Raw genomic sequence first — 27064 nt, 5'->3', positions numbered from 1 at the left:
TTACAGATTTTGTAAAAGTGTTTCTTAAAACGTATCGAAATGTAGAAGGAAATTTTAAAATCCGAGGCACTGCAAGCAGTCGATTTAGCTTAACCTTCAGCTTTGTAACGGGAATCCAATATAGCTTTCTGTCTTGCAAAATATATAATTCAAATAGATCTCAGCCAGCCTGAATTTTGATCTGCAAAAGCTGTCAGTTTCTCAGAAGCAAACTAAAACGCCCTACTCAAAACACAAGTATTTTGTTTTTATCACGTTATTTCAGTTACAAACGCCATTTAAACACATGATCTCCTCGCTGTTGCTGTTTTTTTGACTAGAACTCGTGGATAGCTTAAGAGAAGACACTCTAGGATCGCCGATCTCCAATCAGATGGCTTCCCAGGGCAAGAGCAATGGACTGAGCAACAAGGTGACCACCGTGGTGGCCACAAATGCCTACGGGGCGGATGTGATGAGCGAGATCAGCTACACGGACGCCAAGGTGGTGGGCAACGGCAGCTTCGGCGTGGTCTTCCAGGCCAAAATGGTGCCCAGCAACGAGGCGGTGGCGATCAAGAAGGTTCTCCAGGATCGTCGCTTCAAGAACAGGGAGCTTCAGATCATGCGAAAGTTGCGCCACGACAATATCATCACTCTCAAGTGGTTCTTCTACTCGAGTGGCGAGAAACGGGATGAGGTTTACCTGAATCTGGTGATGGAATTCCTGCCGGAGACGCTCTATAAGGTGGAACGTCAGTATGCGAGGGCCAAGCAGACTCTGCCCGTCAACTTTGTGCGGCTTTACATGTACCAACTGTTGCGGAGCATGGCCTATCTTCATAGTCTAGGCTTCTGCCATCGGGATATTAAGCCACAAAATATGCTTTTGGATTCAGAGACGGGCATACTGAAGCTCTGCGACTTTGGCAGTGCCAAGCAGCTGGTCTCCGGGGAGCCGAATGTCTCGTATATCTGCTCTAGATATTATCGTGCTCCTGAATTAATTTTTGGGGCCACTGATTACTCCACCAAGATCGATATTTGGAGCGCCGGCTGTGTGATGGCCGAGCTACTCCTCGGGCAGCTCATCTTCCCCGGCGACTCGGGTGTGGATCAGATTGTGGAGATCGTGAAGGTAATGGGTACTCCCACCTCCGAGCAGCTGCACGACATGAATCCCCACTACAAGCAGTTCAAGTTGCCGCAACTGAAGCCGCATCCGTGGCCCAAGGTCTTCAGGATTCGCACCCCGGCGGAGGCCATAGATCTGGTATCCAAAATGCTCGTTTACTCACCCAATCAACGGGTCTCGCCGATGATGGGTTGTGCCCATCCGTTCTTCGACGAGCTGCGTCACGATCCCCACCAGCAGTTGCCCAATGGCCGGAGTCTCCCGCCGCTTTTCAATTTTACGGAGTATGAGAAGACCATCGAACCGGATACTATGCCACTGCTGCAACCACGGGGTCAGGGTTCCTCTGGAGCCAGGGACTCTACCACCACCGGCCACCGTAATCGCAATACAGCCGGTGAGGAGAGTCCTCGGCGGGTGGTGGAGTCCATCCAAAAACAGGGAGCTACATCTGTACCAAAGTCACCGGAAACCTCCGGCAAAACACTCGGATCTCCTCCTGCTTTTTTGCGACACGATCTGGGAAACGGCGACCACGTGGAGGTGGGCGCTGTGCCCATGGATACCCAGGATAACCTGGGCGAAAGCGATAATGAAGCCGACGCCGATGCCGAGGATAACATGGACGAGGATGCTGGGGATGAGAATGATTATGATGACGACGACAACGATGGACAGTTTAATAGCGCCGATAGCAACAACACCAGCGACGAGATGGAAGATGCATCCGATGATGAGGAACTCGAGGAACTGGAGGAGGAGGACTAGATTATATTTAAGGGCGGGTGATAAATTAAAATGTTCTATAGAACCTGCCTGTCATAAACCATAAAAACCGAAAATACAATGTAATGTAATAATGTAATAATCCCTCAGAAGATGTTAGCACACAAAATTTTAACTTAAAAAATACAACTGTAAAATTATTCGTCCTATTAAGAAATATCTTAATGACCTTTTTTTATTTAAATATTTAAAGGTATCGTTTTTAAAAGGTTATAGTTATTAAGTTCATAGCTTAAGGCGAATTTATAAAATTTAAAAAATATACTAGAAATAAATAAAAAGTTATTGCATACTTGTAAACACTTTTTTAAGTAATCCCTTCCCTATTTTAGCCCGCAAAACTCAGTTCATAGCCTAAAGCTAATTTATAAAGTAGAAAACCTATAGGATAAATAAATATAAAGTCATTGCATACTTTTAGACACCTTTATGAGTGATTTTAAAACTCTTTTAGCCCTCAAAACTCTTCAAATTCTAGGAGAACCCGGTACAACTTAACTCACACATGGCTGCTACCAAAGAAGGACTCGCAAACGGGCATTCGAATGGCTGTCTAAAAATATACTTAATTATTTAAATGCCAACGCACTAGGGTGGCGCCTCGACGCGGCTGTCCTCGTCGAGTTTCCACTTGAATATAAATTTCCGCGCTTTATGGCTGTTCAAATGGTGGCGGAGAAACCAAAAACAGGAGTCCAGCACGCACACATGTTTTTTTTCCGGAGGCGAGTCACATTTCCTGGCCTCGTCCTTTGGTGTCCTGTGTTTCCCCTCCCCTTTCCTTCTGTCTGTGTGTGTGTTTGTTAATGTGGTAAAATGAATTTTCAGTTTCATTAGTTAAATTGAATAATGGAAAACTTTGTTCGCCGCATTCGTTTCTGCCGTTGTTGTTGTTGTTGGTTTTGGCCATGTCTGGCCTGGAAGCGAAAGTTACACTTCCGTTGGCAACACAAATACACAGCCACTAACTCACCCACACACACACTAGTTCCAACACACTCCCACACACAACGACAGGGAGCCGGGCAATAAAGCAAATTTATGCAAACGATAAATTTCGTGCGAGAGAAATTGTTTGTTTTGTTTTCTGTTCTGTTCTGTTCGCCAGTTGTTGTGACGTCAAGAGGAAAATGCTGGTCGGAATTAAACGGAGGACGGGTGTAGTTAGTGCCTCTAAGTAGCAGTTACCAATTACTCACCGTTTTGGCCGTGTGCAGCAATGATATCAGAGTTTTTAAAGCGCACTTAAAGTTTTTTAATAAATTCGTAAATGTAGTTAAATATTTTGGAATGTAAAACTCAAATGTTTGTAGTTTAATTTTTTGGTTTAGAAACAGTTGGATTAGATAATTGAAATTTCAAAGCGAATTTTGAGTATTTCAAAAAGCCAATTAAATGAAAGAAAATATACCGAAGCAATTTTAATATCATAATAGAATGTAAAGGTAAAAGTACCCCACTTAAATCTCAATTTAATACCAATCGAATATATTAAGGTAATCACCCGAATAGCCAAGATGTTTACCCTTAAATTCTCAGTTGAAAACCTAGTTTCGGTTATCCTTTTCGGGATATGCAAAGTTTAAACTGTACTTTCATTAAGCGAAAAGTCAAGCACACGAACACACACACTTTGGGTGAAAATCTTTCGCAAAAGCGATTACACGGCAACACTAACAACTAACCGCAGGACCACACGGCACCAGGACTTTCGGAGGAGAGAAAGGACCATGGAGGAGAGGACCTCGACGGAAGGGACAGACACTCTGGCACGACTGAGTAATAAACACGCCGATGACTATTTACAAAGTGTTAGCTGCGGGTTGTTGTTGCTACGGTGTTCTTCGGGGTGTTGCGGGTGTTTTGGGTGTTTTTCGGGTGTCTGCAGCTAAACCTTTGACTCAAGTGAGATTACGATATGCTACATAATAGAAACTCAGGCAGCCGCGAAGAGGTGGGTGCGATGGTGGTCCAGGAGGAGGTGTCTGGAACAGCCGGGGATCTGTAGCAGAATGCAGATAAAGAAAATAAAATATACTTGATATTAAAAATTGAATTTAATGTAAAATAGATTTTGGAAATAGTTTTTTTCCATTTTATCTCTCTTTGAAAATACTAGAGCTTGAGAATTATCGATACTTTCGATATTTTGACAAAATCGATTCGATAATACCGATGGGTATGCTGAGTATCGAGAAATAGAAAACTGCCTATATTTTTTTTTAGAAAATACTTTAGTATGGAAAAGATTAATCGTATAGATAGAATATCGTTTCATTAAGGATTTTTTCCAGTGCACCTCCAATAGCAATGAAACATTTTTCGGGAACAGCAGCCAAGGGGCACATGGCCGTAACTTGCAGGCATTTTACGGCCTTTTGGGCAGCTGAATGGAGTTGAGCACAGTTCAAAGTGTTGGGGGAGCTGTTTCGGTCTGTTCTGCTCTCAATGGCTACTAACAAGCAGCCTTCTGCCCAAGGTGAATGCGGTTAAAGTGTTTTCGGTTAAAGCATTTCGTGGGCCAGAGCATTTGCATAAACAGTAAAACCTTCGCACCAACGCCAAACAGGCAAGCAAACAAACAAACAAACAGACACACAGGCAAACAGACAAACAAATACAGATGCAAACACAAATAGACAGAAGGCCAAAAACTGGCAGACACAAGTCCCTGGGATGCGAAGGATAAAAGTGGCAGCAGCACAGACTTCCTGTTGCTATTGCAACCAGAATTATTTTATTTCCGTTTCCGGACACGCACACTTGTAGCTATGAAGCTTTCGAGTCGAAAATGCGAAAATGCGCCTGCGGTTGCTACCTTTCTGCGCCCAGATAAATTTTCACTAAATGCACTTTTAATGGGCTCCACACGGCACTCTCCGGGAAACTAACCCGAATCCGAGACCCCAAACGAAACGAAACCGGAACAAGCCAAATGAGCCGACAGAGATGCGTCATTCGGAGTGATAATGGGTATTAAATTGATGAAAGGCATTCCGGAAAATCTTCTATGGGTTATAAACACACCTTAAGTTGTCTAATATAAATTGATTATAGGTTTTTATATAGTTTTTATACCCTTGCAGAGGGTATTATGATTTCAGTCAGAAGTTTGCAACGCAGTGAAGGAGACATTTCCGACCCCATAAAGTATATATATTCTTGATCAGCATCACAAGACGAGTCGATCTAGCCATGTCCGTCTGTCCGTCCGTCTGTCCGTCTGTCCGTCCGTCTGTCCGTCCGTTTCTACGCAAACTAGTCTCTCAGTTTTAAAGCTATCGGGATGAAACTTTCGTAGAAGTCGTATTTCTATTGCAGGTAGTATATATGTCGGAACCAACCGGATCGGACAACTATATCTTATAGCTCCCATAGGAAGGATCAGTGTTTTTTTAAATTTTACCTTCTACTCTTGGGAATATTTTTTTCTATATACTTCTGAATTTCGGTTTTTTTGTTTTTTAAATCGGATCACTATATCATATAGCTGCCATAGGAACGGTCGAAAAATTAAATGGAAATTAATGGGAAAAAATTATATCTTTGTTGGTTTTTATTACATTCCCTTCTTCTCTGGGATATGACTATTTTGAAATATTTCCGAATTTCGATTTTAATTTTTAAAAGATCGAACTACTATATCATATAGCTGTGATAGAAACGATCGAAAAATTAATGTGAAATAATAAGAAATTTAACATTTTTGCGATTTGTAAATTAATAGAATGATCTGCAAGGGTATATAAGCTTCGGTTTGCCGAAGCTAGCTTCCTTTCTTGTTTAAAAATACTTTTAGAACATTAACTAAAGATTTCAAAGAAAAGAATTTAATTCATTATTATTGCATACTTTTAGACACCTTAAAAGTGATTTAAATTTTATGTGATTTTAGGGTCTTTTTTAACTGCTGTGATATTTTCTAAGTCCTAATAATTCTCTCTTAATCTTCTAATAAATTAAAAATAAATGTATTAAGTGTTTGTATATTATATTTTAATTAATTCAAGATATTTTAAATTTGTTTTCTAATCTGTAATATCTTCCGATATAAAATCTCCTGATATTCCTGACCATCAAAACTGAACCTGCTCATCTCCGCGCTGCATTCGAAATTGTATATGTTGCTATTTTTCGACAGCAGGCCCATCCAGGGTGTCCTGGTGTCCTGGGATGGAAATATTTGGCAGAGGCAGAGGGAAGCTGCGGCTGCGGTTTGTCCAAATAAAGCAGTTGAGTTAGTTATGCGCAGCTTGCGGTTTCGCTTTGACTATTTTTGCGTGCAGAAATGCGAAATGCCAGCGGGAGGGAAACAAGACGAGTTTTGGCCAGCGAGCCTGTGTAAACGGCAGACGGACTAATTAGGAAATTGTACGCTTTAATGCAGTTTCAACTAAAATTGACGCATAAATTTGTTATTGAATTTACACGCAACAGCAGGAACGTCGAATTTTTGCGACTGCGAGGACGACAAGCTGTGAAAAGTTTTTCGGACACAAAAGCGGAATGTCCTGGCCACACAGCACACACATGCTGGCCATTTATGCACTTGAACTTTTGCCGCCCAAAGTTCCGGGGGATAGAAAATCGAAGTTTTAATTGGATTTGCGATTCAATTAACAGATTTGTCAGCATGTAAACAGTTTTATGATGTCCTCGCAATAGCGACAGGACCTTCTGAGCTAAACTGAGCTGAGCTGGCCATGCAATTGCGTTTCCACCTTTGAATGAAATTTATTGAAATTGATTTGCCATTTTAATGGAATCACTGTGGCAGGGGAGAGTAATGCATTCCCAGCTCGGCGTTTAATTGAAATCTTTTAATTAGTTTGATTTTCCAATCAAGTGGCATAGAAGACAAACAGGAGTGGCCATTTCCCTGCGGTTGAGGAGCTGAGCAGAGGACCAGACCTCCTCACTCAAGGAAAGCCAATTAGTTGCAATGCCTTGAAGTATGCTTTCGGGGCCTGTGGGCTACTGAGTTTGAGTTCGATATCCATTATGTTGTTCTCGTCGATTGTCTGTCGATTACGAAATCCCTCGACCCCTCTGTACTCTGTATTCCATCCCCTCAACCTCCAGAAAAGCTATGCAAAGCTTTCCCTTCTGCGAATCCACAGTCGTTGCGCAACATAATCATTATCCTTGGCTTAACTCGAGTGGCAGCAGATATACACGGAGTTCTGAGCAGAGTGGCCCTGTGCCAGGCTCTGCCAAAAGGATTTCGCCTATTGATTCCACAAAGTGAAAGCCAAATCCACATGATATCAATTTGCTTTCAACGTTATGCCGCTGGCGTAAATAACCGAGACAGTTGGAGGAGGAGGAGAAGCGAAACATTTTCCGGGTAGCCGGGGTTTTCCGGGCTTTTCGGCACTGGAAAAGCCGGCGGAACTAAGCGACTTCTAGCGCCTGACAGCGGGTGTTGAGCAGTAAGTACGTATGGGTATGTATGTACAGCCAAGTTTCATAGCCATGGGTTCAATGGATCCACATGAAAGGCATGCTAATGATGCGGCAGATGGAGATATCGAAACTGCAGCCATATCCGATTCAATTAACTAATTAAGCTGCCAACTAAAACTATTCTCGATTCAACCCAATGAGTTAGTCCTGAAATCTGTCTTTTATAAACGCAAGTAAGATGAAAATGGGCTAACCACTCAGTTACTAATAATAGCTTACATTAAATAAGATCTTCAAACTACAAATCTACTAGATAGATTTTGAGATGGTGTTGTAGATTTAAAGTTGAAGTTGTACTTTGAAAATGGAGATTTGGAGATACAGTTATAGATTTGAATTCTAGACTTGGAGTTCTAGATTTTGTAATGAAGTTGTAGATTTGAAATTGAAGTAGTTAAAAGTTTGAAGATTTGAAGTTGAAGTTTTAGACCAAGGCAGCTTTGACCATTTTTACTAATGTTTCGACCAAAATAATGTTGCTTAAGGTCTAAAAAATATCCTGTTTTGCGGTTTTTCGACTATAATTTGGTTTATTAGAGGCAGACAGAAAAAATTCAGACTGTTATAATCAGCTAATAACCTAAACTAAAAATCCCCATCACTTTCAAAAAATTTTTTTTTTACCAATTTTCACAATTTTTTTGAAAATTGGCGAGAAATTATGAAAATCGATTGCTAATTTAACTACGAGCTCAACGAGGTACACCACTCCATATTCTGACAATTTTTTGTATTGTTTCGACCAAAAGTTCCTCCAGCGACACCCACTTAAAACTATCCATAACTTACATTAGCTCATCGCAGGCACACCCAATTACGGTTGACTCTTTATCCCCGCCGCCATTAATTTCTTGCCGCAAGCCGCAAGTTCGCAAGCCAAAACTCTGCGGCGAGTGCAAAAAAAAGAAGGAAAAGAAAACGCAACAAACCCGCCAACAAATCCATTATGAGCTTATGCCGCGAGCGCAGTGTAAACTTTTCACACGAATGGCGAAAGCTTCACTTTTTCCACGCCGAGCAATTATTTTAAATGCGCCGTCAACGCCGCCAAACACAAACTAACCAGACAAACAGGGGAAGTCCCCGGTCCTGGAGAACTGGAGTCCCGAGGAGTTGGAAATCCTCCGACTCCGTGCGTGCATAATTAATTCAGCGCATAAATTCAAGACGCCGCCTCCAGAAAGGCGAAAGGGGGCGTGTCAGTCGCCAAGGAGCTGGCAAGTCTATGAAATTATAAACTTTATCCTTTCGCCAAGCGAGTGTCAAATGGCGACTGGCTTTTTGATGTCGCCAGACAGCCAGCCATCCACAATTCCCGCGCACACGACTTTAAATAAATTAAAAAACCTGAACGATTGTGCCAAATGGAAAATGCTCCCTGGTGAGTGGCGGGGAAACCCCTTTTCCAGCTCCCAGCAGATGGGAAAACTAATCCAAATGTGGCAAAAGTATTCGATACAGATCAAACAACTTTCAGATAATTAAAACTGAAAGAGAAGAGAATAAATTGTTCGACGAAGTGAGAGATATGCAAATCCCGTAAAGGACTCAGAAATGGATATGCAAATTGCTGGTGGAAAAGCAAAGGCAAGAGAATATGAAGAGCAAGTTAAGGTGAGTGCTGGAAAAAAAGTCCTGATCAAATATGGAAAAAGGATTGCAAAAGGCTGCCATTCAAGCATTTTAGGAGCCTAAATAATAACAGTTCAAGCGGAATTCAGTGTTCTAACAACTTTTGCACTTCTCCGTTCGCATAAAAAACACAACCAGAAGCTGTCGCCAGTCGGCAGCTCTCTCCCGTTTCCCATTTTCCATTTTCCCCGCACTTTTCCTCCAATATTGTACGCTTCAAGTGCTCTTGCTCTTTGCATTTTCGCATTGTCAGCAGACGGCGACTGCTCCACATCCTTTGATTTCCAGCTCCTTAGACTCTTTGGTAATTGAAAACGCAAGTTAATTTCTCACTTGCCTGTTTCTTTGTTTGTTGGCTGGCTTCGAGGATTCGGGCATTCCGGGACTCAAGATTCTGCAAGGAGAAAACCGGGCATTGTCGCACTTATTGTATTAAGAAGATTTTTCGGCAAGTTTTCGTAATTAGTAAAGTTTTGATTGTGCACGCCAGCCAATGTTCATTTGCGAAATGCCTTCGCATTCGCCTTCGCCTGCCCCGAAATTGATTTCAGTCCATGAAAATCAGCATAATCCGACAGCTGGCAGCACTTTGCATAACTACCCATCATCTGGAGTCCAGGATGCCTCTTCAAAGCTGCTTTGCACTTCATTTTCAGAGACTTCGGAGGTCTCTAAAGTCTGGGGCTCTCATGGTCAGAAAGTGCATAAATTTGCAGGTGGAAAAACGCTTGTCAAAGAACATTCATCGCCATTCGAGACAGGACTTCGGGCAGTAAGTAGCTTAGAACTTGTTCTGCCCACCGAGGCGGCAAAAAGTGCGCACTTCATTGATCAGCATTCCCATTGCCGTTGGCTGGGAAAATATTCAAAATTTGCTCAGGCACGAGGCGATAAGCAAATGCATATGGGGTTTTTGCCAACTGTAATCGAGCGTTTGAATTTGCATTTGCAAATGTGCAAATGTGCCGGGAAAACTTTGCCGCCGACGCAAGGATGACAAAAAGCGGTGGCGGCGTCCAGATAGTGGCAGGTGCACTGAAAAAAATTAACAGTCAAGTATTACATTATGACCACTTGCAGTGCCTAAAAGTATACTACAAAATACCTGTAGCCCAAATTTCCAAAGCATTTATATAAAAACAGCATGCATTGCATACTTTTTGACACCCTTTTTGGAAATCTCTCTTAGCATTTTCTAGTATTTCTAGTACTTAATTTAAATATTTACTTATTCCAATTTATTAATGTACCTTTTGTAATATTTAATTTTCTTAAGACGAAATTCCAATTTAATTTTCTTTCAATATTTTTAATGATATTTATTCGAGTGCATCTAAGTTTTCCCAGGACTCTGATGATACAGGTGCCAGCGACAATTGTCGCAGTCACGTAAGGATCAAAAGCGTTGCAAAAAAACGCAGACACTGCCATGACATAGATGCGAAAGCAAACTGTCATGTGGCAAAATATGCGCTGCTGTCCCCGATGGACAGTCCATGGTCCGGAGTCCGGAGTCCGAAGTCCGAAGTCCGATGTCCTTTCATATCCTGCCTGCTCGGCATCCTGTCCGTGGGCTAGGCACACAAATGAAGCTTTGATGCCATCAAATCGTGTTTGATGGCGGGTGATAGGCGGCCATGGCCGGGCAGAGGCAGGTGAGGCCATTGATTGATTTTACCCTCCTGCAAAACAAACTAATAAGCGAGCACACGCAGCTGGGGAGAGACAAGCCTTTATGGCGGTGCAACAGTGCGTATGCGTGTTGCACACTACTGGGTACACGATACGTATACGCAACGTGGGACGCGGTGGTAGAAGGTGGAAAGTGCATTTATATGGCAGCAGCAATCGCTTTTAAGCACCGAACAATGCAGCTTCCACGCATGAACAGTTCGCAGCTGGATCAAAGTTGCTGGCGCACACCGCACACACATGGCATCGGTTCGCACACACTCGAAACAGAAACAGAAACCTCCTCTTCCTTTTGGCCTTGTCAACACACTTTCGCAGGTGGGCGGATTGCGGGGCCGCGCCCCCTGGGGATGCATTGTGCAACTGCACACAACACACAACACATGTGCCAAATTCCAACGGATTTATTCGATATGTTACTTACAAATTGTTAAAAACCCCAAAGGGGGAAAGCATGCGAATTAAGCTGCGTGCGAAATGTGATGGCCAAACAAAAGCAAGAAAATATTTCAAAAATCCTTTGAATAATTCCCACATAGTATTTTTACAGGCGTTTAAAGGTCACTGAAACTTACGTTGTAGTAAGCTTTCGATTTTATCCTAAAAGCCTCGACTATTGAATACCCAGGGAGTCCAGGATGAGGAAGATGGCGCTGCAACCGGATCAGGAGCAGGAGGATTTAATGCTACCAGATGACAAAGACGGCCTAACCAAAGGACGACCTGCATAAGCATAAGGGGGCGATTTTGGGTTAGTTGTTTGGATGTGGGGATCACATGGTTTAAATAAATATCGTTATTTATTGATTTTCAGATTTTATCTCCGGTTTCCGGCGAAAATGGGCGTTTTGTGGAGCTGAAAATTGAAAACACTGTGTGATTTGGGCGGCTCAAAATTCAAAACGCAGGGTGATTCGATTAAATGGCCATGTAGCGAGTACTCGAACCAATGTATCTACTTGTAAAATGTATATTTCGTGTAATTTTACTATTTTTTACGTAAATTTTAAGTCAGATTTAGAACCAGACTAGTTCTTCAAAATTTGAAACCTGACCTTTTCTTCTGCACTATGGGCCAAAAATATTTGGAAGACTGGCGGCTTAAAGTAAAAAATATATTTAAAAGCTTATAAAATTAATAATATAATTTGCACACTAAAATTCCTCTTGTAAGGATAAAAGGATATTGCTCTTATATTGAAACTTGCGACACAATCTCTAGTTAAATCTTTTAGGAAAACTTAAATCATAATTAATTCCCTGGCTGTAGTATTTGAAGAATGGGGTGCTGGTGTGGAAAGTGATATATCCTCTTCCAAAGACTTTGGTTTAAATGGGCCTCCAATCATCTCCAGTGATGCCCTCAAAATAATCCCGTTCCACTTACTGATAGATGGTAACTAATGTGAAGAGGCTATTCCTATCTAAAAATCACAGTTCCTATCTCAAGGAGGCAAAAGCTTTCTTAACTTACTTTTCAAAAATCCCACGACCTCTAATGTAATCACTCGAAAGCTCATTTCAGGACATGCGCAGCAGGACGCCACTGACCTTGAGTACAACAAAAAAGCATGAGAATCCCAGAGAGCAGCAACCCAAAGAAGGTTGTGCCAAGCCGAAAATTTATGCGCAGGCAACAAAAGGCATTTGAATCGGCAATCGCCGTGAACGTGAGCAGACGTCTCGCAAAAAAATAAAAACCCAAAAAGGGCAGAGAAAAATCCCAGAACATGAGTGCCTGGCATAATTTGAAAGACCAAGCCCACGATGACCAACCTCTGAGAACCCAAAACCCTTGACGAAAGTCGGGGGTAATTTGCAGTTCGCGAAAGGTTTTCAAGAAACGTGGTCTGTCGAGGGCCACGGCCACTGCTCCTGCTCTCAAGACCCTCTTATCGGAGTGTTTTATCGGTATACCGGGGGGTAGGGCACTCTATACTCTGATGATTGCTCTCTCGCTTTCTGGCGATGCTGTAACCACGAACTGCCCGTCAGTTCGCGTTCTACTGTGGCCACGAAAACAAAACGGGTCTTGTACTTTAATATTTTCTCACATCGCACAACGTAAATTAAAGGATTACTATTATTTCCCCAGGGTTTTTAAATAAAACTTCAGCTGAAAGTGTGATTAAAATGCTAAGAACACCCCTGTTTTAACTCAAAGTGTTACAAGTTGTGCTTGAGGTCCAGGAAAAAATCAATTAAAATTTGTGTGTAAGTATGCCCACAGAATCCGTGACATTTTGTCTTTGGCTCTGCCATTTGTGCGCTATTTTTGGCCAGCACGTCACAAATGGCAATCCCTGACGTCACAAACCACCCACGCGAACAGCTTCCGAAAGCTTCGCCAGACACTTTGGCGCCGCTTTTCATGGTTAATCAACTATATTACCTATATATCGACAAGAGTCTGATGCAATGTCAACCTGCGATTTGGTCAGAAACGTCACGAAACTCGAGATAGTACTTGAAATGCCAGCCGCGTCGATAAGTAATAAGTACTTGGGCTTAGAGTCGATCTCTAAATTAATGAGCCTCAGTTTGGCTGGGGAAACATAATACCCACGGCCCACCTATTCTCGAAAGGTGTGTTTTCCTCGACTTATTGGCTATTGGCACGCCGGTAGTGTGGGTATCAAATACCCATTTTTTTTTTTGCCAGTTCTTTTTACCAGTTCAATGCCTCAAAAAGGTGGGATAAACCCTTGGCCTTGACAGAGAGCCGCGAATTTATTGGCATTGGCGAGATGCATCACGAAAATTTAATTTAATGAAAGCGCTTAAATTGTTTGCTGAGCTCCAAAACCGCAATTTGTCAAGGCAAACAGATGTCAGAGATTAACAATTAAGTACACAATTTTGTTAGGATGAAAAGCTAAAAAAAATATAAATTAATGATCGTGATTTTACAGTCTATTAATTCCTAAAATTCTTTTAAAGAATTGTATATTGATATTTTAAGGGGAAGTATAATTTTTTTGTTAGTTAAAAATGATATGAAAAACATGAAGTTTTTCTTATTTTACAATATTTGTAAATTTGACATTTTGAAATATTTTTTTTAACATTTATGAAATAATAAAATATCAAGTTGATTTGTTTGAATCATAAATTTGACATTAATCATTTCTGCTTTTTATTGGTATAAGATTTTGCCTTTTAACTTTATTATTAAACAGAAACTGGAACTCTAATTATTGTTTACCTGTAGAATGACTGTAAATAAAATATTCAAGCAGCAAGCCGATCAGCTGATCGAACTCGGAATTATAATGCCTTTGCATTCCAAGCCAGTTCCCAAAGAGCCGACTTTTTAAAAAGCGACTTTGAGGCTTAGTAAATCAATTGACTAACGAGTCGGGGAGCTCTTAAAGTGCCGCACTTCATGGCGAGATTTAATTTAATAAGATGATCGCACTGAGAAATACCTTCTAACCGGCCACCTATGACGTCGCTGGACGCAACGCCAATTGTCGTTAATTCGGGATTATACACACAAATTGCTAATAAAGGGGAGATTAAGCAATGCGATGATGGGCAGTTAGCAGTTTGGGAACCAAAAACCGGCCGCGGAACCGAATCAAATAAATATCGACAGTCGAAAGTCAGTCATCAAAAGCTGGATATCATCAGCCTTTGTGCTCGTTGGTCAATAAACTCGGATGGCCCGAAGCGAGATTTAGGTTGAAGTAACGCTGAAAGGCGGCAAACATTCTCGGTAATACAAGTTATTTAAATAAATTCTACTAGGAAATTGCAGACGCGTCGCCATTGTGCTTCAGTTGGCGACAAAATGCTTTGAATTAAGTCATTTGTGAGTTTGTGCGGGGCTGTGGATGCAGCAAAGTCGCCGGCATATTGCGGATATATTCAATTATAGATCGGGGCAAGTGGGCAGGCAGGAATAGATTTGAATATTCGCGCGAAAATCAGAGCGTCTCAGGTCCAATTTACATTTCCACGCGACGCCAGCAGCCTACGTGTGAACGCAGACAGATACACGGCGAAAGATACTTTTGTATCTCGAAAAGGGTACATGGAACTCAAGTGCCGAAAAGACTGTTACCACATGGGTAAACAAACCGTAGGCCTTCAGTTAAATTACTTTTGTTCTTGTTCTTCGACTTGTTTCTGTGTATCTGTTAGATAAAAGCCAGCGTGTACCATTTTCCGCCTGCCAAACGCGAGGCAAACACAAGAAATGAGAACCATTTTTCGGCAACCACCGAGCGTTGCTGTCGAAAGCCCAAAAAACAAAAGGTACGAGATTTTAACAGCCACGATCACGGGAACAAACAAAGCGCGGCGTCGAAAACTTGTTTCGGTGAAATTACGGATTAAAAAACACAGATTGCCGGTTAGAAACAATCAAAAAAAGCGAGCCTCTCAAACGAACATCGAACAGGTTCGAAGTAGCGCAAAGTCAGGCTTTTATGTTTAAATATATTAGTTTAGTAAGGCGTAAAATAAACTTATTATTATAGATTAAATTATTAATTTTTTTGTTATTATTATAAATTATTTAATACTATAATCTATGGGTTTAAGGCTTTAAAACAAAAATAAAAATTTCAAACTACTTGAGAGAACTCAAATACTAAATTTTTAACAAAACTGCAAGTCGATAAATATTAAAATATATATTATTTTTAAATTAAAAATATTTAAATAAATTTGAATACACTTTAAAACATTTCTCTAATCAAACTTGCTTTGAAATGGACTAAAACACTCGTAGAAAAATAATAAAAATAAATACAATTAGTTAAAAAATAATCTTCAGGAACCCAATATTTCTCTCTGTGCATAGCAGTGTAGGGGATACAGCTCTGCCGACCAGTCCCGAACACGATTAACCTCTGGCTGAGATTTCCGTAGCGAAGATGCCTCGGAGCGAATTGGAATCGCCGGTGGTTGTCAGTCTGCTTTATCCGCTGACTGCGTGCGGTTCTCGTTCTCCGGCGGAACTTGTTGGCAACTGGAAATATCAGTTAGTTAGCAAAGCCCTCTTTGCTCACGGGAAAAGTGCTCGACCCTCTTAGGCAGGTAGCAAATGCCTAATCGCCTCTTAAGTACTCAGTTCTCGGCGTTAGTCAAATAGCATACAATTTAAGTAGATAAAAGTTGTTGGCTTTGCATAAGCAACACTTGTGTTTGTGATTAAAAACGCGAAGGAAAAAACAACAAAAATATTCCATTAGAATTAAAAAAGGTGTTAATAAAATGGAAAAACAACAGCGGTGAAACACAAATTTCAATTAAAACGCATGAGGCGATTTTGGCAACTCATAAAAGCGCCATTAAAAACTGCCCGCAAGAATTTATGTGTGCAGATTTATTTATTATACTATATACTGAATACCCGAAATGTTCAATTCTTGTTTAAGGTATATTTTTAGAATTTCGGCTTTAAGTGAACGACTAACTCGGACCTGTTGATAATCCAGCCGGTTTCCTCTTATTTTGATTTTTGTGAATCAAACGGAATTCTTCGTAGACCCTGATAAGAACTACTTGGTTGAGATGTTTTTAGCGATAGGCTATATCAGCACAAGGAAAACAAAATAAATCCAGAATTAGGTATTCCAATTCAATTAATTCAGACTGGAATAATCTGGATTTGTGATCGTTCTAAAAAAAACATTAATTCACTAATGCGTTTTTTCTGTTTCACATTTAAAATAACTCCCTTTTATACTCATTATCCAATTGGGAAACAGATGGCCTGTTTATGATACTTTGTCAGGCAAAAAAATCAAATTTTTCCACAATTAGCTTCAATTAGTTGATAGCCTGGGCTAACTATGCTATAAAGCACTTGCCTCGAAACTGATAGCCCACCAGTACAGTGATTTATATGGACTACACAATAGTGAGTTCTGTTTACTATACCAAAATTAATGGATTTTGTTAGTTCTTTTGTGTTTTTCTGTTTATGCCTCAGGTGCGCACACAAATAGCACGCTTTCGATGAATCGATAGTGTGTTTTATGTCTTGATTTATGCATAAATTGGGTCAAGTAAATGGCGGCTGCGGAGTGAAAGAGCTAATTGCCCTGAGGTGAACTAAAGACAATGCCTTTCACACGAAACATAACAAAAACAGGAGACCCCCTGCTGGCAAAGTGACTAAGTCATGATGCAAACCCAGTTGCATTGTGAATTCCAAAGATGTAATTTCGTATTTTTCCCCGCTCGGATTTCACTGGAATTCCGCACTAAATAATTGCAATACCCCGAATACCGAATCCATAATCTATTCGCGGCGATATCGGGAGTAATTGTATCTTTTTTGACCGTTTTCACTCCGTTCAGCTTGGCCGGCCAAGTGTTAAGCCAAGAATATCTAAAACATCAGATGGCCAATCGGCTAATTAGCTGTCGAGGGTTATAGATCCGAGTTATAGATCTGGTGTCCATTAGTTTTTTCACCTGTTTGTTTTGCTTGTGCCATTCCACCAGTTATTCCATAACTGAATCACACATCGAATAGCTTTTTTGTTTGTTATTCTCGCCTCTGATGCTATGCTAATTTATGCAGAGCGTGGGTCCAGTACCGGCCTTTGCTTTCGCTTTGAGGAAGTCGCCTCCCCTCCCCCTATATGTGTATGATATACTAAGGTAAACAATTGGCGTGACCTAATACCATAAGTGGGCGTGTCGGGCGTCTCGGGGGAACCACTTCCTTGGCTTTGTGTCGAGTTCATAGGCCCACACGTGCCTCTTTCGGGGGCTTATCAATCAATCTTCAGGCTCCGTCAAACTTTTACACCGAAAGGAATGGCAATAATATTATTTTTGTGGGTTCAACAAACTCCAGTTTATTGCTTCCTCATCTTGTAAGAAAGTCACGACCGATTGTAGGAAAATTTCAGGCGTTGTTTATTTTATACTTATATTTAAGATTAAAAATTTAATTTTGTAAATAATAAAAACAATAGATCTTTTTCTCTCCGTGCAAATAATACATTAAAAGCTTGTGTCCAAAAAATGCGAATATAAAAGTCAAGGTAAAAGTAGAGCAAGCTTTTTACTTCTGCCAATGACCTTTAATTACCTTTCACTCTAAAAAAAAGGAGGGAAGGGAATCGTGAAGGGGAGAACTAAAAGTGCCTTCTCTTGGAATTTTTCAAGTCGGGATTACAATATTCCATTTAATGAAACATCTGATAACCTAGAATTTAATATTTAAATTAAGATTTCCTCTTTTCGCAATTAGCACGCCATTTCTCAAAGCAAATTCTCCTCCAGAGAGACAATGAATAATTAGCAGCATTAGGAAAGCAAGTTCATTAGCCAAGAGATACGTGAATTAAGGGGAAAATATTTTTTCTTGTAAGCACTGCCCTCGAATAATATACTAAGCTAAAAAGATTGACTATAAATAGACTTAAAAGCAACTAAACACGTGTAATTTATGGATCTATAAAGCCATATTGTAAACAAACTCATGTAATTAATCGATTCACAAAAGGTCAAAGATATTGAGAGATATAGGTAGTTTACTTACTATGACTGGCAAAACCAAAAAACAATGATTAATTAATATAATATTAAAATTATACTTAGTTGGTTTGTTTATTTTTTTGGGTATCCCTTGTATAATTACCAATTAAAGAACATTTTCTAACAGATTTATTAATTTTTCTGTTTGGCTCCCCATGGAGAAGAATTTGTTAAACTCTGTCCATGCCATGTTAAAGATTATTGACCTTAAACTTATGTAGCTTAGTAAAATATTTACTTTTTGTATTTTTTAAAAGAAGAATATGTTTGAATATTAGAATAAGGAGTTTTTCGGCCTTTATTAACCTTAATATTTATTGTAAAATTTATATTTATTATTTTCCTTCCAGAAAACGTATAATAACCGCAACGCAGTGCTGACAGCATGGAAACGGAGTCTCTGAATCGCAAGAACTCCTCGCGGAAGAGTTCGATTGTCAACGGGAATGGGAATGATGCCTCCGCCAAGTTGACCAACGGAGATGCGGACGGCGGCGATGGAGGCGACGCGGGTGGCGGTGGAGAGGTCACCCTGAAGGCCAAGATGAGCCTGCTCAATGGATGCACAGTGATAGTGGGCTCCATCATCGGATCGGGCATCTTTGTGTCGCCCACGGGAGTGCTGATGTACACGGGCAGCGTGAACCTGGCCCTCATCGTTTGGGTCATTTCCGGACTTTTCTCAATGGTAAGAATGTGTGTGTATAAGCTCATAAATACCAGTAACCTGATATGCAAATGGGAGTAGGGCATTCGGTAACCCCGAGACACCTGTTGGCGTATAAACTACCATCTGGATCTGGTAAATAACAGCTGGGTGGGAAAAGTGGGCAGAATGAGTGGGTGGAACTGGGGGAGGACTTTCTCATTCAATTACGAATGCTGGCAGAGTGCCACTGCGTCGCTTAATGAAATTATTGAAATTCCTGCACCCAATTCAAACGCCCTGCCACCCACACACCCTACTAACACACACCCACACCCACTGACACGCACACAAACATGACAAGTTCGTGTCAAACGCAGGAAATGCGGCTTCAGTTCAATAAAATTACGTATACGCAGCGGTGCTGCTGACAGATGACAACGATTGCGCACTCCTAAAACACTTCGAAATGGGAAAAGAAATCGGGAATAAAACCGCCCATTATTTTAAAGCCTTGAGATAGGAAATGGATAATTTCTAATTTATTTTTTTTTTTAACCCTGGGAACTACTTCCATAAATTTTATGTTTTGTTATAAGCAATATTAATTTCTTTAATAAATCTCATTATTATTTTACCTCCTAGGTGGGCGCCTATTGCTATGCGGAGTTGGGAACAATGATCACCAAATCGGGAGCTGATTACGCTTACATCATGGAGACCTTCGGACCCTTCATGGCCTTCATCCGTCTCTGGATCGAGTGCATGATCGTGCGACCCTGTTCCCAGGCCATCGTGGCCCTTACCTTTAGTACTTACGTCCTGAAGCCCTTTTTCCCGGAATGCTCTCCTCCCGAGGATTCGGCCCGCCTGCTCGCCGTCTGTTGCATACGTGAGTTTATATACATTTTATTTTGTTTATGGGCGGAAGAACCTCCCCTGGACCGCAATCTCTGCACTCGCGTACTTGACCCATAGATTAGAAACAATTTAAATGCATAACCCGAGTAGCGAGCAAATAAACACGCTGAAAGAGTTTGCCATATGCAGCGGGCTTATCAGTGTGCCAGAATGGGAGTGTTTTGTTTTGATTTCAGCTTGGAAACAAATTCAGATCGGACTAAATATAAATAGGTTTTTTTTATGAGGAAAAAGGGCGAGAAAACATAAATTATCGTGTTTATATTATTTATTTATAGCCATAAATCAAGGGGGAAAATAATAAAAATAATAATCAATTTATTTTATTTAACGAAATATATATAATTCATTATTTTATTGCTATAAAAATCTAAAGTAATTACTGAGGAATTGTAACCATTTTATTTATTCTGGAGAATCCAATAAATATCACATTTACATTTTAATTAAATTTTTAAACGATTTAATCGATTTTAGTAAAACAACTAAAAATCAATAAATCTGAAAATAAATGTATGCATTATCCTGAAGTTATCACAACATAATATTAAATTTTAATAAGCCATGGTAATCACTTCCCCACACAGTTTGCAATTTATAGTTTTCCCTGCCCAAACCCACTTGTTGATAGTCGCCGCTTCCCCCCATTGCCTATTTAATAGTATTATTACTGATTTAATTGTGCGGAATCAAGTGCGTTTGCATGAGACAATAGCGGGGGCAATAAATAACTCGTTGTCACATTGTCACATGAAAGTCCTCGCGTTATTACATCACCCACATGGGTCGTTCGCATTTGGAGTCGGAATCGGAATCTCGGGACTTATATCTTCGGCGTGACTCCAAAGTCGTGATGGTTGCTGGGGGCTCGAAAGTGGGTTAAGCGGCCTTCTCAATATATTTACTTACTTATATATTTTTCCATTTTCCCCCGTTTACTTTGCAGTTGTGCTAACCCTAATCAACTGCTGGGACGTCAAATGGGCGACTGCTGTGCAGGATATCTTTACATATGCGAAAGTAAGTCGGCTTGGATTGGATTTCCCGGGGCTAAAAGGCTAACTATTTATTTCCCAGCTGCTGGCCCTGTTTATCATCATTGCCACTGGCATATACCAACTATCCCTGGGCAATGTGCAATACTTTACATTTGAGAACACGGACACAAAAGTCACCTCCATCGCCTTGTCCTTCTACTCCGGACTCTTCGCCTACAATGGATGGTAAGCGGCTTACTATGCGACATCGAAGGACACTTGCTAATTGGATTTGTTTGCTTTTGCGGGTTGACAGGAATTACTTGAACTTCATCATTGAGGAGCTGAAGGATCCGGTGAAGAATCTGCCCCGCGCCATTGCCATCAGCTGCACCCTGGTGACCGTTGTCTATGTGATGGCGAATGTCTCGTTCTACACCATCCTGTCGCCCGACGAGGTCATGGGTTCCTCGGCCGTGGCGGTGACCTATGCGGAGCGGGCCTTTGGCATGCTGGCCTGGACCATTCCAGGTGGGTTTTATTTTAGAAACTGGAAAAAAAAAAATTTTATATGAAATACGGTCATTTCTACCTTATTGCATATCAATAAAGAAGCTATAATGTCAAATTTATGATTCAAACATATCAAATTGATGTTTTTACAGTTCATAAAAGTTATAAAAATACTTTTTTGAAATACCAAACTTTGTATTAAAAAAAAAATTGTAAAATAAGATAAACATATCAAAATGATATGAAATTAACCTGCACATGTCAATCTGATCTTTCGTTAATTTTTTTTATTATATACGAGTTATTTAAATATGTTTTTCCAGTTTTTGTGGCCCTCTCCACCTTCGGAGCTGTGAACGGCATTCTGCTAACCTCCTCGCGACTCTTTTATGCCGGAGCCAATAATGGCCAGATGCCGGAGATTCTAACCATGATCCAGATACAGAGATTCACGCCCACTCCCGCTGTTTTGGCCATGGCCCTGCTATCCATGTTGTACCTCACCGTCTCGGACATTTTTGCTTTAATAAACTATGTGGGCTTTGCCACTTGGGTAAGAGTATTGGGTTACTCTTTGGTATATCTCCAATTAACTGATATTTTCTCTCCCCCAGTTGAGTATTGGCGTGGCTGTCTTGTGCCTGCCCTGGTTGAGGTGGGCCCAACCCAACCTGCCCCGTCCCATCCGAGTGCCCCTGGTCTTCCCCATTGTTTACCTGATCGCCACAATGTTCGTGACCGTGGTGCCCATGTACGCCAGTCCCGTGGAGACTGGCTATGGTATCCTGATGATCCTGTCCAGCATTCCTGTCTATCTGGTCTTCATCGCCTGGAAGAACAAGCCCATTTGGTTCCAGAAGACCATGGGTAAGTGGTTACATCTTATCGCGGCCAATAAAATCTGCTTCCCACCTGTTGATTTTCACTTAATCACGCTGTGATCCCCACCCATTTTCGATATTCTAGGCGGACTGACACAAGTTCTACAGAAACTGATGATGGTTGTGCGTCCCAAAGCGGCGTCAAAGGTTTTTAAGTTTGCTATTTTATCCTAGTTTTACCTTGGTTATTATCATTCGACTCACCTGCCTGCCTTTTAACTCAGCACTAATTTCTAGAGAATTACTAACTCCACTAACGAACCACAAGTTTTGCAACCCCAAACTTTACTTTGCACTCCTAACTCTAGATGATATGGTAGATTAATCATATCTTCATAAATTACCAGTCTAATATGTATTCTATTTTCTTTATAATCCATTCCAGTAAGCCTCACACGATTCCTACAGAAAATGCTCATGGTACTCGGAAAGCAGACGAAACCAGCTCAGGTGTAAAAAGTAAGGGACGTTCTTCTTCGGGGAAAACAGCAAACAGAGATTAGATTTCAAGTTAGCCAAGAGCAGAGAAAAGCATTTAAAAGCACACATTTGATTGCCTGGATGCATTATATAGACAACGTAAACGCTTTTGTGTAGCCAACCAATGATATACATACAAAAAGAAACACACGAAATTTCTGCCAGCTTCTGGGCGACAATACGATATATACTATATATATTTTTATATACACATGTAAGTCTTAAGTTGAAATCGAAGCAAGGCCCAGTGTCCAGTAGGTTTACGAAGGAGGCCAAATTAGAGTTCAGCCCTGGATCCGAACATAGGACTTAGAAAGACTGTGGAACAAAAAGGAAAAATACAAGGAATTACTAGGCGTCCAGAGCTGAACTCAAACAAGGTTCTCCGATTTTGGCATTTTTAAGAGAGCAGAACGAGTCTTTTACTATCTTTGGAGTATTCTCAAAAATGTGAAGCGCCCATGAAAAGCTATTGTTTAACTCATTTAGGAACCACATGCTCTAGGCTTAGCTTTGAAGTAGAAAGGCTAGAAGAACGCTTGAACATACTCAACAGAAGGATCTACAGAGCTAATTTATAAATACCTATGAATCACAGACATTTTAGAGCACCTTTGATTATTTTTCCCCCCTTTGATTTAAGTGAATCTAGCTTAAGTGGCACTGCAATTCTATTTCATTTACTTAAGATACGAAAAACTACCTTTAGGTTGCTCAGTTTAGGTTTCATTCGTGCATCGTAGAGAGTGTTACCTGTACAAATCCCGGTCGAATCTACAAAATACAAAACCATCGCCCAATGCACATATCCAACAAGAGAAAAACGATTCAAAGTTGTTGAACGAATAACAGGAACATTGCCAACATACATATTAAATATATCGAGAATATCGAGAATAACACTATATATGCGAGTTGTTGTCTAATTACGAAGTCCAATTGATCTAGCATTGATTTAAACATTCATTAGTTGTTGTTGCTTTGGGTGTTCGGCATTAAGTGTTATTCATATAGAAATATTATTGCCTATTTAGCATTCAACTATTTAACTGTTACACACATACGACAAAAATATGGAGCCGCAGCTGGGGAATCTGTTTAACTACTATGAAACATATTGTTGACAATAATAATGTATTTATATATAAATGTATATTATATTAAATGTATACCCTAAACAACTTTATTATATATTTATTTTTCAAGGTTTTCACTTGGGAGCAGGAGTTTCACTAGACATCACAAGTGACATCACGGTGACATTTAGTTAAACTTCTAGTCCCCGGAAATGCTGGAATCCGGCGTATTGATGTACTTAATCAGACCTAGTCTTAGATTCTCAATTTCCCTTTGCTTGAGGTTTTTTTCGGCCTCTTGAAGTTCATAGTTTTTGGTGCTAATATAGACTTTTAGGGTCGAGGCGAATGGGGTTTTCTCTGCCTCAGTTTCTAGTTGCTTGAATTCTTTTTTTAAGATGGAATATATCTTCCTGGTGGAATCTGGATCTCTAATGGGCCAAGGTAACCTGGCACCATCGCCACCACTTTCGTCAATCTCCTCACTCAGATCTTGGTTGATGGACCTAATTTCACTACGCAGGTCTAGACTTTTCTTTCTATATAGATCCACAAAATGCTGCTCCATGGCCAGTTTAAGTTCCGAAAACTTGGAATCTATGCGACCATACCAGTAGGCCAGCCCATTATAGTCCTTAGCTGAGAACTTGGCAGTGCGACGCCAATGGGCTAGGGATACATCAGGCACGGATCTCACAGAACTACGGGTTCCGGAACCTCTACAAACTTTGCTTAAGTGCAGAGAACTCTGAGAGATAGATTTCGTTTCCGATTTAACTATTAATTTTCTGGCTTTCTCCAGGGATCCATAAGCTATATCCGCTAGTTTCAAGATCTTTCTCCTTGCGTCACTTTGATCGGCTGCTATGGGTAGTTCGAAAATGACCACCGCAGGACTGGGACTCCTAAAGTCAAAGGACTCTTTCAAACAATCATTTAATAGAGTGCTACCATTTTGCCTGCCCTGTGGCAAATTCTGGAAGAACTCCACCAAATCGGGTCGGTTTTCGCTGCCAAAGATGTGAAACACTGAAAGATGAATCCTGTGCTGAAGGGCCAAACTATCCCGGTACACAAACTCAAAGTCCAGATAGTCATCGCCAATTCCACGAGTCCTTAAAGAGGTGAGATCATTGATGAGCCACTGAAATAGATCTCTGGTGTTTGAGATATTTTTTCCGCATGGTGTAACCCTTCGACGATTGGGAACTGCAGTGGGTTCCACCAACATGTTGACCATGTCAAACTTTCGCACGTCAAAGTAATCTATGTTAACTGATTTCAAACGACAGCGCATTTCGACCATCTGTTTGTCCACTTCGTTGATCAAAAGGCGGGTTAAGAAGTTAGGATTATGGTTTCTTTGGGTGGCAAAACGCAGCAGACTTCCATGACGTCGGTGACGAAACATTTGACTTATAAAATCTCCTAGCTCCGTTCTAATGTGATTCTCAAAATCCTGTCCTATTGAATCGAATTCCAGGTGACGATAGTACCGAGGGGGATTTACTAGATTACCAGCTTTGGCTGAGCTATTCTGCATCCTCAACAACATTGACTTGCTGTCCAAGAGCCTGATATCATTTTCCAGATTTTGATCATCTATTTGACCACGTCGCTTGGGATCTGTGAGAACCACCATCACAAGATGATTTTTTTTGGTTGCCGGAGGGCTGTTCATTATATTTTTGATAAAACTTAAATTTTGAAAACAAGAATTTAATTTTGATAGCCTAAAAGTGGGTTGACAGCTGGCTCATTACATTCATAGTTATTTTTTTCCACCAGGCTATTGATATGATAGAAATTGGCCAAATTCTGTATGGGCAGTCTGCTTTAGTAGTTCCTCGTACTCAGCCAATTGCTCATCGAAACGCTTGCGATAGCTCTTGAGTTGCTCCGCCTTCTGGATGCACCGCATCAGACTGGCGTGGACCAGTCTAAAGCGATCCTCGATCTCCTTCTGTTGCGTCTCCAGGTGATTCAAGTGGTTAAAGCACTAAAAGTAATAATAAGTTTAAAGATTTGATAAGAAAACCCTGATGAATACTCACCAGGTTAATCGGCTGACGATTGTGACGACTGGCCAGGTGAGCCAGGCTGAGGAGCTGGGCATTCTGTTTATCCACCTGGGAATTGGTGGCCATCACATGGAAGAAAACAGGCATGTACAAGGAATTCCGGCGACCCAACTCGATCACCCTCTGCATAAAGTCAATGAGTTCGGTGGAGACCACCTCCGATTCGGTTTGCTCATCATTAAAGTAGTAACGCAATCCTAAAAGCGACTCCACACTCAGCTCCTCCGTGGCCACCAGAAGAATGGACAGGCGGACGGAGAACGGGATGCGAGTGTCCTCCGGGGAGACCATGTACTGAACCTCCAGGGCTTCGTGACCGGGTCCTGTGCTGAGTTGAGCCCGCATCCTGTACTGATTCAGGAGCCACAGCATCAGTTCGTGGAGGTCGCCGAAGGAGTGATACGTCTTCAAATGGTTTCCCACTCCGTCATCCTCCAGGAGCTTCCGGAACCACAAGGCACCCTGTTCGATGCGGAGACCCTGACTCTGCAGCTTCGATCTCACCTGGATCACCAGGGTATCGAGGAGAAACATCAGGTGGCACTCCCTTCTGACCTTCAGGTGGATCAGGAAGGCATCTCTCTTCTTGCCGAAGAGATTCTCCAGAAGAACGGGAATCTCTTGGCCGCTTTCCCGGGTGCTCAGCACATCGAAGTGGAGGTTCTGGGACATCAGCAGGTGCGGCTTGGATTTTTTATTTTGACAGCGGAGCAGTCGGAGGCTGTGGTCGTCCAGAATGCTCACCTGGCCGCCATCTTGATCCCTTCCAGGTGAACCAGCACCAGGATAGTTAGGTTTCCGATCGGTTTTACTATCACTCAACTGCACCACAGCTCGAATTTGCTCCATGATTGAGGATAATAATTGCAGCTTAGTTTAACACGAAAAACAAGGTATTTTTGGTTACAAAACGAGACAACCATTACATTGGACGAATCACCGTTACAATCGAGCTTTAATGAAGCTGCTCATTGAAGAACAAACGATCTCAAAAGATCTATCAGAGTGACAAACCCGAAATAAAAGGTATAGGGGTGTCTCAACCCTTAAAAAACAATTCTATGTATTGCACAAACAAAAAATTTACATAATTTCAGATTAATATGTTTAAGATCGAGTTATTCATATCATTTTTACATTATTTTACAATATTTTTTCGAAAAATACTACATTTGGTATTTTAATTGGTATGAAACTATCAAGTTGATATGCTTGAATCATAAGTTTGACATTATTCATATCGGATTTTTATTGATATGAACATTTCACATAGATTTTTCTTCAGTGTGGGTA

At 41.0% G+C, this 27064-nt stretch overlaps 4 protein-coding genes across 7 annotated transcripts; 2 read left to right on the top strand and 2 right to left on the bottom strand.

Annotated features, from left to right (window-relative positions):
- The first annotated feature begins 187 nt into the window (after positions 1-187).
- On the top strand, positions 188-2057 carry gskt (gasket). Its single transcript, XM_017142842.3, has one exon. It carries the CDS (start codon positions 374-376, stop codon positions 1880-1882), a length of 1509 nt encoding a protein of 502 aa, XP_016998331.2. The 5' UTR covers positions 188-373; the 3' UTR covers positions 1883-2057.
- Positions 2058-12826: 10769 nt separating this feature from the next.
- LOC108058294 (Y+L amino acid transporter 2) lies at positions 12827-23795 on the top strand. 4 transcript variants are annotated; one of them, XM_070216691.1, is made up of 10 exons: positions 12827-12904; positions 18547-18884; positions 19488-19734; positions 20710-20783; positions 20841-20986; positions 21057-21271; positions 21577-21806; positions 21868-22120; positions 22220-22281; positions 22520-23795. In XM_070216691.1, exons 2-10 carry the CDS (start codon positions 18582-18584, stop codon positions 22520-22522), a joined length of 1533 nt encoding a protein of 510 aa, XP_070072792.1. In that variant the 5' UTR covers positions 12827-12904; positions 18547-18581; the 3' UTR covers positions 22523-23795. The 4 variants fall into 4 exon arrangements, with proteins under 4 accessions (XP_070072792.1, XP_070072789.1, XP_070072791.1 ...); XM_070216688.1 differs by lacking the exon at positions 22220-22281; XM_070216690.1 differs by lacking the exons at positions 12827-12904; positions 22220-22281 and adding an exon at positions 15622-15732.
- On the bottom strand, positions 23753-25454 carry LOC108058302 (uncharacterized). The gene has a single exon (XM_017142956.3). It carries the CDS (start codon positions 25369-25371, stop codon positions 23890-23892), a length of 1482 nt encoding a protein of 493 aa, XP_016998445.2. The 5' UTR covers positions 25372-25454; the 3' UTR covers positions 23753-23889.
- LOC138913337 (uncharacterized) lies at positions 25367-26749 on the bottom strand. The gene is made up of 2 exons (XM_070216692.1): positions 25745-26749; positions 25367-25689 (listed from the first exon to the last, which is right to left on the bottom strand). The coding sequence occupies exons 1-2, from the start codon at positions 26618-26620 to the stop codon at positions 25480-25482; spliced, it is 1086 nt and encodes a 361-aa protein (XP_070072793.1). The 5' UTR covers positions 26621-26749; the 3' UTR covers positions 25367-25479.
- Between the last annotated feature and the right edge of the window lie 315 nt (positions 26750-27064).

Source organism: Drosophila takahashii, chromosome 3R (assembly GCF_030179915.1).
Source record: "Drosophila takahashii strain IR98-3 E-12201 chromosome 3R, DtakHiC1v2, whole genome shotgun sequence".
Taxonomy (NCBI): Eukaryota; Metazoa; Arthropoda; class Insecta; order Diptera; family Drosophilidae; genus Drosophila; species Drosophila takahashii.
The sequence above is the reverse complement of the archived record's forward strand: the minus strand, read 5'-3'. Positions and strand labels throughout refer to the sequence as shown.

Coding starts and splice junctions, on each gene's coding strand:
- LOC138913337 (XM_070216692.1), bottom strand. CDS start 26,620: ATGGAGCAAATTCGAGCTGTGGTGCAGTTGAGTGATAGTAAAACCGAT. Junction 25,690..25,744: donor ATCGTCAGCCGATTAACCTG/GTGAGTATTCAT, acceptor TATTACTTTTAG/TGCTTTAACCACTTGAATCA.
- LOC108058294 (XM_070216688.1), top strand. CDS start 18,582: ATGGAAACGGAGTCTCTGAATCGCAAGAACTCCTCGCGGAAGAGTTCG. Junction 20,987..21,056: donor CTCTTCGCCTACAATGGATG/GTAAGCGGCTTA, acceptor GCGGGTTGACAG/GAATTACTTGAACTTCATCA. Junction 21,272..21,576: donor GCTGGCCTGGACCATTCCAG/GTGGGTTTTATT, acceptor ATGTTTTTCCAG/TTTTTGTGGCCCTCTCCACC.
- gskt (XM_017142842.3), top strand. CDS start 374: ATGGCTTCCCAGGGCAAGAGCAATGGACTGAGCAACAAGGTGACCACC.
- LOC108058302 (XM_017142956.3), bottom strand. CDS start 25,371: ATGAACAGCCCTCCGGCAACCAAAAAAAATCATCTTGTGATGGTGGTT.